This window comes from Camelus ferus, chromosome 1, assembly GCF_009834535.1.
Source record: "Camelus ferus isolate YT-003-E chromosome 1, BCGSAC_Cfer_1.0, whole genome shotgun sequence".
Classification (NCBI taxonomy): domain Eukaryota; kingdom Metazoa; phylum Chordata; class Mammalia; order Artiodactyla; family Camelidae; genus Camelus; species Camelus ferus.
In genome coordinates, this window is record NC_045696.1 from 14,090,019 (window position 1) to 14,105,494 (window position 15,476).

At 34.4% G+C, this 15,476-nt stretch overlaps 2 protein-coding genes across 2 annotated transcripts; both read right to left on the reverse strand.

The window, feature by feature from the left end:
• Nucleotides 1-2,821: 2,821 nt before the first annotated feature.
• Nucleotides 2,822-3,189, reverse strand: LOC116662711 (keratin-associated protein 20-2-like). The gene has a single exon (XM_032476776.1). It carries the CDS (start codon nucleotides 3,187-3,189, stop codon nucleotides 3,028-3,030), a length of 162 nt encoding a protein of 53 aa, XP_032332667.1. The 3' UTR covers nucleotides 2,822-3,027.
• Nucleotides 3,190-12,422: 9,233 nt separating this feature from the next.
• Nucleotides 12,423-13,060, reverse strand: LOC116662707 (keratin-associated protein 20-1-like). Its single transcript, XM_032476769.1, has one exon. The coding sequence runs from the start codon at nucleotides 12,900-12,902 to the stop codon at nucleotides 12,735-12,737; it is 168 nt and encodes a 55-aa protein (XP_032332660.1). The 5' UTR covers nucleotides 12,903-13,060; the 3' UTR covers nucleotides 12,423-12,734.
• Between the last annotated feature and the right edge of the window lie 2,416 nt (nucleotides 13,061-15,476).

Consider the following 15,476-nt stretch of genomic DNA (forward strand, 5'->3'; position numbering starts at 1 on the left):
TTTTTGTGTTTTAATCTTTGTAGTAGCTTATTTAAGTGTTTGATCCATAGCCTTACTATATATTTGCTTTTACTAGTGAGTTGTTTTTTTTTTCTCTTATAAATTCTTACTTCTTCTTGTAGCCATTTCTTTTCTACTAGAGACAACCCTTTAACGTTTGTTTTAGAGCTGGTTTAGTATTGATGAACTCTTTCAGACTGCTTGTCTGAGAATTTCTTTATCTCTTCTTCAACTCTGGATAATAATCTTACTGGATAGAGTATCCTAGATTGTAAATTTTTTCCCCTTCAGCACTTGGAATATCTTATGATGCTCACTTCTGGCCTGAAAACTTTCTAAAGAAAAAAAATCATCTAATAGCAGTATCAGGGTTCCACTCTTTGTTTTTCTCTTGCCATCCTTAGAATTCTCTCTTTATCTTTAACTTTTACTTTTTTAACTATGATATGTCTTCATATGCAATTTTTTTAGTTCATCTTTTGGGGACTCTGGGTGATTCCTATACCTGGATAACTGTTTCTTATTTCATGTTTGAGTAGTTTTCAGCCATAATTTTATCAAATTTATTTTCTACAACTTCTTTTTGGGAGCCCATTAATGTATATATAAGTATGCTTAATGTACCATTTTCACTCTTTAAATTTGTTTTTCTTTTTGCTGTTGTGAGTGGGTGATTCCTGTTATTCTATCTTCCAGATCATTTATGTGTTCTTCTCTATCACCTAGTCTGCTGATATTCCCTTCTAGTGTGCTTTTTATTTCAGATGTTTTATTCTTCAGCTCTTATTGATTCTTTTCTATATTTTTAGATCTTTATTAAAATTCTTACTATGTTCAGGTGTTATCTTCCTTAGTTCAGTTTGCATTCTTATTACTAACACTTTGAACTATATCTGGTAAATTATTTATCTCTGTTTTATTATTTTCTGGGGGTTTCTCTTGTTCTTTGATTGGAAACAAATCCTTCTGTTTTATTATTTTGCTTAACTCTCTCTGTCTTTATGAAATTAGGTGAAATAGTTACCTGTCAAAGTCTTGAAGGTGTGTCTTTGTGTGAGTGTATCCTTATACAGTTTGCGTGTGCCCAATGGCTTTGATAAGAGAGCTGGATCTAGAGCAAGTATGAGTCACACCTTTTCTCAGTCTGTGCAGCAGCTATCATTTTGGTAGGAGGTGGGGCTGGAGATGAAGGAGCTAGATCCAGAGCCAGGAGTGAGCTGGGGTTTCTCCTATGCTTACTGACCTACACCACCCCATAGGAGGCAGAGTCAGATTACAAGGTGCTGGAGCAGAAGCCCTGAGGATGGGTTTTGAGCTGAATCTTTTCCCTTTAAGTGTATGCTCTCCTCTTTCTCAGCATCAGCACCTTTGCCCCAGAAAGGTGTAGGACTGGGACCTGGGCAGGCACCTAGATTGGGCAGAAGCACACTCTGGGGAGGTCCCAGCATACTGGTCAGAGTTCCAGACTGCTCCTAATCTGCTACCTTTGAGAGTGCCAGCAATGTCTACTCCCACCTTGTTCAGACTTGGCACTGGATCTGATTTGGCTCTGTCCCCTCAATCTGCACACTCTCCTCAGCAGTGACAGCCTTTGCCTTAGTGGAGAACTGCACCATGGAGCAAGGTGGACTGGATTGGTCACTTGATATAGGCTGAGGGGCATGCTGCTGTGGTGATGGGAAAGAAGCCAGAGTCCCAGGCAGTCTCAATCTGCTTCCTTCACCTTGTTTCATGAGCAAACAAATGTGTGTGCACTCTTCACAAGCAGAGTCTAATTTTCTCACTGCCCTTCTGCCAGCCCCTTTGGAAACCAGCCAATTGGACTCATCTTCTCAATGTCAAACCCCGGTGCTGGGGTACTCAATATGTGGTTCAAACTACTCAGTCACCAGGGAGGATCTACAAGCCTGTGTGATCCCACCCACTTCTGCGTCCCCTCCTAGGGGCACAGATCCTTAACTAATTGCTTCACTTCCCCTCCTACCTAACTTCCTGTGGATTATTCTTTACAGCCTTGATTGTATGAGACTGTTTCTGCCAGTCTCTAGTTTGTTTCCAGTGAGAATTGCTCCACATGTAGATGTATTTTTGATGTGTTCCTGGGGAAGGTGAGCTCAGGGTCCTCCATATTGATCTCCTCCTTTGGTTTTGCATGATTTTAGTCTACCCAAGCCACTGCCTGATTATAAAACACATCAGATCTCTTTCCAAAACACAAGCAGCAATTGATTCTGTCAAAATTTTACTAAAACAGACCTCAAATTTTGTATCTTCCTGTGGTAATGTGAGAACAACAGAAGCCACCAGAGAATGTGTGCAGCTATAATGCGCGAGTTCAAGTACATACTATCAATGAGGAAAAGAATCATTAATAATATGAAATTTAGAAGAAAAAATTACATCTGTCTAGATGCACATCCAAATGCCAAACATCAAGAAAGAATTAGGTAGTAAAATAATAGCATGAAATTGTGAGAAGAGAGGCACAAAACTTTGCCAAATCTTTAGTCAAACTTTGGAAATACCAAAGATATGGCTTTGGATAGATCAAGGTAGATAATAGTAGCCCTTGGAAATGCTTCCAAACACACATATTAGGAAAGTAGTGGTTGTGTATAACCATTCATCTATGCATCAAAATTATCAACTATAGATGGCGAAAGAGTCAGCAATTCCACACACGTAAAACCACATATTTATAAGAAATGTAGATAACTATACACAAAAATGTAGCAATATGAAAGCCAATTATGTTTAATAAATAATGAATTTAGACGTTTTCCAAAATGAAAATAGTTTAAATTATTTTTATTCAGTTATGTAACACTAACAAAATATTAAGTGAATATTTTTTAAATTGTTGGAAATTCAGGAAATTCTATCAAAAAAAGTCTGATGTTGCATGATAGTCTAAGATTCAGTAGTCATTGTTTGAACAGACAAGAACATCCATTTTACAACTAATGCAGGAGGTACACATGGTGCCTCATCAGAGAACATCCTGAACAGATGAGCATCTAGAACTTCTCAGTAGAAGCCAGAAGACCAGTATCTTCCATAGCAGCATGGGTGGTAGCAGGCATAGCCATAGCCACCGTAGCCACAGCCACCGTAGCCACATCCATAGCCACATCCCAGGCCACCATAGCCATAGCCCAGGCCACCACAGTAGTTGTTGTAGAAGCTCATAATGTGAGGATAAGGAGGCTCAGTTGAAGGCAGAGTCAATTTCTAGTGTTTTAAATTTAAAATCTGCACAGGACCTTATATACCAAAAGAGTGGTATGTGGGCCAAACCACAGGCTCTCTTCTATTTATATTCTAAACTAATTGGCATTAAAACTATCTCAATAATTCATCATAACTAATATATCTAAGCCAAAACAACTCTTTTTTGTGTCATGATGCCTATCACAAAATCATATGCATTTAATGATAGATTCTTCTCCTAATTTGGTGGCTTATTTATTCCAGATTGCAAATTAAAGCTACATTACTATCATGTGGTCAATTAGCCATGAATATTCTTGTTGAAAATATTAGTTTAATTTAATAATATCCTCCATCAATCTACATATATGCTGTCTTGGGATCGAAAGTGTGGATTTAAAGGGGAAGAGAAGGAAGAAGAGTTTGTAGGGGGAAAGACATTGTAGAAGAATTCACTTGTTTAACATTGAATAACTAACTGTTTTATCTGGCTTATTATTTATTTTTTTTTTTTGAGGAGCAATATTATACACTACAGTTTGGTTTATACTTCACATAAACATATACCCATAATTTTATATTTGACACAAAACCAGGGTAGATACCCTAAAGTTTAACCCCATTAACTGCAGATATATAGAAAAGGAAAGACAATCTATTAGAAATACATGTTTAAAAATGATTCTCAAAATTATGAATGATTTATTGATGTGATGTACCTCCTAATATGTTGCCCTGAAGAAGGCACATCTCTTCTGGGGCTCTTGCCAAAAATATAACTTCAGTCTAAGTATGAGAAAATTTCAAACAAACCCAAATTGTGGAATATTCCACAAAATATCTGACTCTTCATGAAATTCAGGTTAACCAGAGGAACTGTCACTAATTAGAGCAGTCTGAAAATATAGACAACTATATTCAGTGTGAATTGGATCCTGGAAACAAACCAAAACAACAACAACAACAACAACAACAACACTACTAATAAACAAATATGATGAAATAAAAATCCATGGTTAAGAGCATAGTACAAAGTTCATTTCTTTGGTTTGATAAACTTACTATGGTTATGAAAGATGTTCATATTAGGTGACATTAAGTAAGTAATGTGTATAATACAATTTTTGTGTCATCTTGGTAACATTCAGTAAATTTAAAATTATTTCAATATATGAAGTTCAAAATAAATATAAAATTGCTCTTCCATTTCATTGATTTGATCATCTATGACTTCTTCATACATCAAACGTTATTAAGAAGCAACTGTATACTGGGCACTATTATGAGAACTGGGGATGGAGAAGTGATCATGGTAGACAAGATCACTATTGTAATGGAGCTTATATTCTAGGTTAAGCCAGGTCAGGAAATTCAACAGACAGGTAAGCTATTCTTGCTGTTCCTTAAAAAGCTCAAGGGCAGAGAGTTTATGGTGGAAAAAAACTAGGTCCATTTAACGAGTTGAAAAGCTACTAAGATCTGTGAATTTTAATGAAGAGGAAGGGTGTTAGCAGATAAGCTCATGGGTGTGGTCATGGCTGTGACACATTGGACCATGATAGCTATGTTTTCTAAGTTTTGGGTTGCTAAATGTAGCAAATAAAAATGCAAGACAACCATTAAATCTGAGTGTCAGATAAACAAATTATTTTAGCATAAATATTCTCCTTGCATTCTTTGGGAAATTCAATATTCTGAATTTCCAAATTGAACTTCAGTATTATGACAATGAAATTTAACTGCATGTCTGGTGTTTACTCTAGCAATCCCAATGTGGGAATACATTGAAGGATTACGTTAAAGGAGGTTCATGACCTGATTTGTGCCATGCATGCTTTGAGATGTAGAAAAAATAATGAAACAGACTGGGTAGTATAGAGAATCATGAATGTAATTTATGTTGTTAAATTTCTAATGACAATTAATCTACAAAGATATTAGTACTAACTTGAAGACATTCAATAAAATTGGAATGTATATGAAATATATATATGAAGTAATAAGACTAAAAATGAAATGGAGATTGATTGGAGAAAAGAATATATCCAAAAGTGATCTGTCTAAAGAGAGTTTAGCTAGACACTAGAGATTATAAGTGGGGAAAACACGTATCTGGGCCCTCTAACAGTTGAGGGCAAAATCTGAGAAGAGAAAAAAGAAGATACAGAAGAAACAGCTGCTGAGATTGGAAATGAAACAAAACTGTGTTTGTAGGATGAAGCTAAAGGTTGGGGTCCTATAGGAATGAAAGAAAGGTTGGTGGATCTAAATGTATTCAGAAGCTGAGTAAAATGAATGCTTGACCTCTGGATAGGGCAGGACTGAGGTCTGGATCATCTGTGCAAGGGCATCTCAGGAGAGTAGCAGAGGCCAAAGATTCACAAATATGAGTGGAAAGGTAAGGAGATATTAAAATGCCTCCATGAAAACACACTTGTGACATTTTGCTTTGAAGTAGAATATGGCAATGGGGATTACTTTGAAGGGTATGGAGAGTGACATAAAGCTTGTTTTATTTTTGATTTGGAGTATGTTTGAGAACTGAGTGTATTCAGAACAACACACCAGAAAAGCCTGGGCGAAAAAATCATTCCATGCAAAGCTCTCACTGCTGTAATCAGGGAGGGCAACACAATTCGTCAGAGAAAAGAATCAATTCATGGAGGAAAATTCTAAGGAGAAAAGATATAATAATGTAATTAGGAACTTGTTTTACCCACAGAAAATGTACTCTACATCGATTTTAATCAAATATGAAAATAAAACGTTAATTATAGGTTTTATTTTCATTTTTTGATTAATTGATACAATTCACACTTAGCAAATGTAGCCATGCGCTAAGAATTTAAATATCCTTGAAGAAGAATAATCATTATGTTATTTCAACTAGTTTTTGCTAAAAACTTGTGGTTGTCTGATTGACTTGGCACTGTGAGAGTTGAAGCTACTGCTATTTTCTATATGAGAAATTTGAAGATGCCCTCTGCTTATAGCATCTCAATCCAGTAGTGAATTAAATGTTACAATAAGGTTTTTACTTTACAAAATTGCTCCTACCAAGAACACATGGAAATATATTCTAAAACACGTGAATGTACTGATCTGATCTTTAGCATGAAGATATTTTTCTGTATCATTAAGATGCCATTTCCTTTTGATTCACTTGAAATAGTTACCATACTAGATGAATCAGTAATTTAAATTATCTGTGTCCATATTTGATTATCTACAGAGAGGGGTGGTAAGGGTGTCTAATTTCTTAAACCATCTTCACTGCAATGTAAACCAGCCCCAAATTCCACTTCCTAAATCCAGCCTAAGGTTACCCTGAGGGACATATAAAAATAATATTTTGACTAAGAACTATCATTGTATATCAGAAATCCTTGTGATATTTGAATAATGCTGCTTTCCTACATGCATTTTCTTAAAGATACAGAATTATTTTTTCTAACTGTAACACTACAACCGTTTTTCTTTGGCTGCCCAAATGATGAGTTATCACACTGATTTCAATGAAAGTAGTTGTAATTCAAGGGTTATGCAAAAGAGCTCAGCATGCCAGGTTACAAAGCGTACTGACTGGATGTACTGAGAAAGGAATAGTTCTCTGTCTAATTTATTGTTAACACAAATACATAACGCTAGGCTATTGAATAGTTACCTAGAATATTAACTAATCACTATATATACAATTACAGAGAAAATAACTATATAAATTGGATTCTAGAGAATGACTTCTATTTTCACGTCCTTTAATAGAAGTTGAACATAAATGGGAATTACACTCATTGGTGTAAGTAGGAGACATTTTGTTCAGAACTGATTCCCTTGAAATTTTAATGAGTAAAATTATTATTAGCCTTATGGGCATGAAAGATACATTATGGCTTCACATAGAAAAGACACTAAATCCCTGAAGAAAGCAATAATTTGGATCAAGAGAGAAGAAAAATTTATCATTCAAAAGGAATTTTTTTTTATAAAAAGTTATAAAATAATAACATTATTATTTAATGCCAAGAGTCTAACAAATGTTTTGTTTCTTTATGTAAGGGATGGTTCCAGCAGATTAAAATGAATGTGTGATTTGGGCAGGACTGTGTAAGTGTGAGTTGGTATCTTCTTTCATTCAAACCCTCAATTGGATAAGAGGAGACCAAACTGAGAAACCAAGACAGTAAGCCCCCTGAATTTCTCTCAAGCTGTATCTTATGGCTGAGGAACAACAAACTATTTAGATTAGTCATAAATTCTGGCAACGTCATGAAGGTGTGATGGGTCACACCCACACTAAGGACATACAAAAGGCTCTCTGCAGGGAGACATGTCCACCCTGAAGTGACACTTCTACTCCCTTCTCTACCCAAGGACAACCTCAACCCAACACCAACACCATGTGTGGCTACTACGGAAACTACTATGGGGGCCGTGGCTATGGCTGCTGTGGCTACGGAGGCCTGGGCTGTGGCTATGGGTCCTGCTATGGCTGTGGCTTCCGCAGACTGGGCTGTGGCTATGGGTGTGGCTCTGGCTTTGGCTACTACTATTGAGGACGCCATGGAAGACTCTCATCCTCTACACCAGGACCTTAGGATTCCCCAATTCTGAACCTTTCAAGTTCTGTGCCTTTCCCTTGGGTGATGATTACCCTCATCGTGGAAATCTAGTATGGTCTGTTGATCTACCATCTAACCGATATGTTCTCTGAATTTATCTCATTAAGTGGGATAAAGTGAAGTTCACCAGTGACCTCAGAGTTCTCCTTTCTTCAGGCTGTTAATATCATAGTAACTACCTTGAGGGCTTCCATCATGGAGTTTGTTTCTTTGTTGACCTAATAAAATTGTTAATTCAAACAGCAGCCCTGGTTTTTATGCCAGTTATTTAATGTCCAGTATTGTCTACAGGCAGTTTTTTTTTTTTTGGCAGAATTTTGTTCTTTGTGGTTGTATAACTGAGGGGCTCAACATTGACTGTTGGTGGGAGGCATTTGCAAGCTGTCTGCAGGAGGCTTCCTGTAGTTCCTTGACATGGTTGCTTGGTTTCTCAAAGCCAAGTAGGAGGGGAGATATTCCAGCAATGTGAGTGCTACAATCCCCATTCAATTTTATGTAACAAAATCACATACACACAGTCATACATATTTTGATACTTTTGCCGTATTTAATGTGCTAGAAGTAAGTCACAAGTCTTGTCCACACTCAAGAGGAGGGCATCATGCCAACCACTGACATTAAGAGGCAGAAATCAGGGCAGTACTTTGATAGTCTGCCCAGCACTGATATCAATGCTATGGAAATTAGGAAGTTTCCCTCATTTGCAGTGCTGGGGGACAATTTATAGAACATCTAAATATTTTATCTCTGAAGATTAGGTAGAATTTTCCAGAGTAAGTATTTGAATCTGCAATATTTTGTGAGGTGTTTCTGTAATGCTTTTCTCTGCTTCTTCTAAGCAAATCAGAATCTTAATTTCTAAATGCAATGTGTCAATTTTGGTAATCTACATGGTCATCTATATTCTCCTAGGAAATTCTCCATTGCATCTAGGTTTCAAATTCATATCCATAAAGATCTACAAAGTAGATTCATATAATTTTTAAGACCCCATTTCCTTGTTTATCTTTTGTTATTTGTAATTTTGTATATACTTCTTTTTCATTTTTTCCCCTTGATTAAATTAGCAAGTGATTTATAAACGTTAATCTTTACAAATAGTAACATTTTGACTCATTTAAATTCTATTGCTTTTTTTCTATTTTCTACTTCATTAATTTCTGCTTCACTATTTATCACTTCCTTGAATTTCTTTTGATTTACTTAATTGGTTTTTTAAAGGCTTTTTTAAACTGGGATTTCAACTTACTTGCATTACTTCTTTCATTTTCACTGACAAAAATGTTTAGTGTTACAAATTTTTCTCTAATTACTGCCTGAAATTTTTTCATAGATTCTGTTAAGTACTATTTCTATTACCATTATTTACTTTGAAATTCTATAATTGCATACTGTATTTTCTTTTCCACTGGAACATTGTTTAATCAAAGATTTACTCTCCAGATGAACAGGATTTTCCATCTTTTGCTTTTGTTAGCAATTCTAGCTTTATTGCATAGCAACCAGAAAATGTTTTCTGCAGTATCTCTACATTAAGAACATACTAATTTTTTTCTTTCTGATTATTTTTTGTATATTTTCTGTGGAAGATTGAGAAGAAGGTTTATTTTCTACTAACAGCATATAGATGGATATGCATCCATAAAACCTACCTTATTAATTAAATTTTTAGGTGCTCTCTCATTTTACTTATTCTTTCTACTAGATCTGTTTGTTCAGGGAGTGGTATATTACAGTTGTTCATTATTAATGTTTTTCTATCTACATCTTGATGCATAAATAGATAAGTAGGTAGATATACAGATAGAAAGAAAGGTAAGCACTATTCATAAAGATGATTTCTGTGTTTGGGGTTCTTACATAAATACTCGTAAGTACAATATATCTCATATTAGACATTGCTTTGGAGAATACATTTGAGTCAATTTTCTAGACTACTACCATTTTCTTTACTTACCCATAAAATCACTGTTTAAATATTTAATAGAATTTATCATTGGAGACATCTGAACCTTGAGTTTATTTTGTGGAAAGTTGTTTTTAATTATGAATTCATTTTCTTTATTAGATTTAGTGCTATTCAGATTCACTTGACTGAGTTTTGGGAATTTTTGTATTTAAAGGAAACTTTTCATTTCATACATGTTGTGGAATTTATTGGCATAACATCCTTCATATTATCTGCTTATTTTTAGAGTCTGTTGGATTTAAAAGGTGGTGATTCTACCATTCTTCAGGTTGGTGATTTGTATTCTCTCTCCTGCATTCTTGATACATTTGTCTAGAATTTATCAATTTGACCTATTCAAAGCACCAACATTATGTGTTATTGATTTCTTTATAGTTTGCTTTTTTCCTTTTCAATTGATTTCACTAATGTCTCTATTTTCTTTCATTCTTCCTACTTTATCTTCAATTTTCTCTTTCTTTCTAGCTTTTTCAATAATCTTAGAGCATTGATTTTAAAATGCCCATTTTTGTAATATAATTGTTTAAAGCTACAAATTTCCCTCTAGTCACTTCTTCATTGTTAAGCCATATATTTGGTATGTTGCATTTATTTATTAACTGATTTGGAAGATTTTCAAATCTGACATGTGATTCTTTTTTGATTCATATGCTATTTGAAGGGAGTTGTTTTCAAATTCAGGAAGACCCTGTCCTTATGTACCTGAGACTCTCCTGTCCTCTCCAAGAGTCATCTCGGGAGTGAGGGAGATAAGTGAAGAATCTCACTGTGCCACCAGCCCACCAGAAGAGACACAGGACATAGGCTGGTGAAATTTCTTCTACATTTTCAGGCAGCAATGTCAGAGACCAGTAGGACAACCAGTGGTCAAGATAAACCAAACAGACCAAAATAACACTGCAAAAATTCTGAAAATTATGAATCATAGCTCACAAGACCTATGAGCTAAACCTGAACAGGGTGACTACCTGCTTTAAAAAAAAGATTCAAATATAACAATGATGCTCCTAATAGGTGAAATTTCTATTAAACCATCATACCAAGATTCCAGAAAATTACAACCGGAGTGAGAAAAGATAATGAACTAACCCTAACTCTAAGATAATAAAATTTTCACATTATTGGACACAGATTTTAGAGTAGCTATCATAAAAGTGTTTCAATAATCAAATTCTCTTGAAACACACACACAAATATACACATATATATATTTATGAAACGCAAACCACTACCATTGAAAAGCTGGAGTTGGATATAACAATATCAGATTAAATAGACTTTAAAACAAATAATTTTAAGAATGATATAGATGGATATTTTATATGATAAATGGGCAATCTCCTAAGAAAATACAACAATTTAAATTTCATATGTACCCAACAACAAAGCTCCAATATTCACAAATCAAAGATTGACAGAATTGAAAGGAGAAAGAGACACAATAATAATAGTTGGAGTTTCCAATATCTCATTTTGAATAATAGATAGAACAACTATACAAAAGCTCATGGTATAAATAGTTGAAGAACACTATAAACGAACTAGACCTAGCACATTTCTAGTGAATACTCAGCTACAAGGGAATTCAAATTTCTCTCAAGTACACACGTGGAACATTCTTCAAGATAGGCCATATGTTTGGCCAAGAAGAGCCAATGAACCTTTAAAAAATGAAATCATATGTAGTCAAATGTGTATACTGCTTTCAATAGATGAAGAAAATCATATCCACATAATTCTCCCCTCCAGATGCTTCCAGAAAACATGCATTTGGGGCAGGTTAAGATCTTGTCAAGTCTCACACTTTGATCTGTATTCAGAAAGTCATTGTATATGAACTCATTTTCAGTCTTAGCTACCACAAACTCTAGCATTAGTTACTAAAAAATTAATAGATATTATTGATTTATATTTCATTATTATTCATATTATTACTAATGCTTAATAATAATAAATGAAGTGAATTAAGTAAAGTTACTATAAACTGCTTTACAGAACATTACCCAGACTACCAGGATCAGGGATACACTTTTCAGCCTCTGTTCTAGATCAGACTGTGTTTGCATTATTTTAGTCTACCAAAGCCACTGCCTTCTAGTGAAGTATAACAGTTCTCTTTCCAAAAGGCAAGCAGAAACTGATACTTTGAAAGTTTCACTGAAACAAATCCCAAATTCTGTATTTCCCTGTGACAGTGTGAGAGTGAAAGAAAGCTCTCTATGCAGCCACAATGTATAAGATGAGATCAAAAATATATTGTCAATGAGAAAAGAATAACAATAATATAAAATATAGAAGAAAAATTACATCTCCCTATAAGCATATTAAAATAGCAAGAATCCAGAAAAAATAAAATACTTAATAATTAGCACAAAATGGTGAAAAGAGAGCTACTACTTTGCCAATATCTTTAGTCAAACTTAAGTTGATCAAGGATAGGACTTTGATGATATCAAAATATATAATAGTAGCCCTTGGACATCCTTACAAAAACATGTTAGGGAAAGCACTGGTTGAATATAATCATCTTCATACCAAAATTGTCTACTATAGGTGGTAAAAGGTTCAGCCACCTCACACACCCACACATTTACACAAAATCACAAGAAAGAAAGAAAAATAAATACACATGTAACTGGTATAGGTGTGAAAACAGAGTATCTTTAATGAAAAATGAGTTTAGACATTTTCCCAAGTGAAAAGGTCAAACATTGTTTGCATTCAATCATATAATATTAACATGGATTAAATGAATAAATTTCTAAATTGTTGGAAACTCAGGCTGTTCCATCGAAAAAGATCTGATGTTGCATGGTAGTCTAAAATTCAGTAATGATTGTTGAACAAACTAGAACATCCTTGTTATAATTAGTGCAGGAGGTACACATGATGCCTCATCAGAGAACATCCCGTACCAATTAGCCATCTAGAACTACTCAGAAGAAGCCAGAAGACCAGTATCTTCCACAGCAGCATGGGCGGTAGCAAGAATATCCATAGCCACCATAGCCACATCCATAGCCACCGTAGCCACATCCATAGCCACATCCCAGGCCACCATAGCCATAGCCCAGGCCACCATAGTAGTTGTTGTAGAAGCTCATTATGTGAGAAGAAGGAGTCTCAGTTGAAGGGCAGAGTTAGTTTCAAGAGTTTTAATTTTATAGTCTGCACAGGGCCTTATATACCGAGTGGTATGTGGGGCAAACCACAAGCTCTGTTGTATTCATATTCCAAACTAATTGGCATTAAAACTATCTCAGGAATTCCTCATAACAAATATATCCAACATAAGACATCTGTGCTGTGTGTCATGGTGCCTATCATGAAATCATATGTTTTAATGAGAAATTCTGCTATTTCAATGTTAAACTATTTTACTAGCAACCATGAGAGCATATGACACATGCAGATTCAACACATTAAAAATCCTAGTTTTATTTTTAATAATATCCTCCTTCAATTTTCATATATGCATCCTTGGGAATAAAAGTGTGGTTTCAAAGTAGTAGAGAATAATGGAAAGTTTGTGAAGTAGACTTGTTAAAAGACATCCAGAAGATATAGAGAAGACATAATAGAGTTTATTTATAAATGAATGATTAATGCATTTTTATTAATTTTGTAGACCAATATTACTCACTTTGATTTATACTTCATATATACATATGAAGGACACTAAGAATATATATACATATATTGAGGACACTATATATGTATATATGTTTTTGTATATGATCAAAAGCCATGATTGAATCCCTGAGGTTTAAAGCCATGAACTATAGTTATATAGAAATAGAAGGATTTATTTTATTAGTAGTTTGAGCTTAAAAAAATCTATTCCAGATACTCTCAAAGATTTACTGACATCATGAAAGTCCTGCTATGACACAGTGAAATAAACATGTCTCTTTGGTATCTTGTCTAAAATGTATAACCCCAACTTTCTTATGAGAATACAGACAGACCCAAATTAAAGAACATACAACAAAACATTTGGCCCTTTGAAATTGTCAATGACTTTATTTTTTTTAACATTTTTTATTGATTTATAATCATTTTACAATGTTGTGTCAAATTCCAGTGTAGAGCACAATTTTTCAGTTATACATGAACATGTATATTCATTGTCACATTTTTTTCTCTGTGAGCCTCTACAAGATCTTGTATATATTTCCCTGTGCTATACAGTATAATCTTGTTTATCTGTTCCCAGTCAATGCCTTTAAAGTTAAAGAAAGACTGAGAAACTCTCACCAACTGGAGGACACTAAGAATAAGACAATCAAAAGACATGTGGGAATCTTGAACTGGATCCTGGAACAGCAGGAAAATTATGAAATTCAAATAAACTTTATAGATTACTAGAGAATATTGTACAAGGTTGATTTTTTAAAATTTTACTTGGTTGTGAAAAAATCAACAAAGGTATAACTGAGTACAGGGTATGTTTTTGAAACTTTGATAACTCTAAAATTATTTCAAAATAAAGAAGGAGATGTTTTAGATGCTCCTTTATTGTATTGATTTGGTCATTTATTAATTCTTTCCTACATCAAAATTAAGAATTAGTTGTAGGTTAGGGATCATTATGAGCACAGAGGATGGTACAGTGAACAGAACAGACAAGAACCCCATTGCTGTGGAGTTTATACTCTGGACTAAGCAAGGGCAGTAAATGAAGGTAGACATTTGAAGGCAAATTCTCAAAGTGAATGAGATAATTTCTAATAGTTATGAGTCTATTTAAATAATAAGTCAAGACAAGGTAAGGTAAATTTAAAGATTATTGGTGAGAGATTACTTCAAGATGGATGTTCAGGGAAATCCTCTCTGAGAGATCCAAGGGAAGAGAAGGTTCTAGCTTTATGCTCTTACTTTCACAGGATCAGTAACTCAAATGCAAAGGCTTTAAGTTGGAAACAGACTTGGTACACCTGGAGAGCAGAAAGGTCACTGATTCATATGAAAGTTAATGGGAACCATAGGAAAGGAAGAGTGTTATTAGATGGGCTCATAGATGTACTCAAGACTATAAACAAGCAGACTATCAAAGCTGCACTTTCTATGCTTTGACTTGCCAGATACAGAAAATACAAATATTAGAAACTCAGATACATTGGATTTTCAGATAAACATTTTTTATATAAGCAAATTCCATTAAATATTTGGGAAACTCAATATTCTGAATTTCAAAATTCTTAAATTCAAATTTAACTGAGTGTCTGGTATAATCCAGCAATTTTAATGCAAGAAGGCACTGTGAGAGTCCTGATCTGAAGTTTATGTCTTGCATGATTTAAGATGTAGAAAAATGTTGTGGGGGGAACATTCAGGGTTATGAAGAATCATGAACTCAGTTTCAGTTTGTAAAAATGTTTAATGACAATTAACAACCTAAGAAAATGTCAAATGATCATTTGGATAAATAACAGACTTAGAAAGGTGAATTGAGCTTAACTGCCTAAGGTAACATTTCCAAAGTAATCCATCCCAAGAGATTTTAAATAGAAACTGTAAGAGGGGCAAGCAGCTAGCTGGGCACCCTCACATTTGAGAAGAAAATCTGAAGAAAAATAATGAGATAGGATACTGAAAAGGAGCAGCTGGAGACATTGTAATTAAACCAAATGTGAGTGGTAGGGTGCAAGTAATGATTGTAGAGTTTTTCAGGAATG

Coding starts and splice junctions, on each gene's coding strand:
- LOC116662711 (XM_032476776.1), bottom strand. CDS start 3,189: ATGAGCTTCTACAACAACTACTGTGGTGGCCTGGGCTATGGCTATGGT.
- LOC116662707 (XM_032476769.1), bottom strand. CDS start 12,902: ATGAGCTTCTACAACAACTACTATGGTGGCCTGGGCTATGGCTATGGT.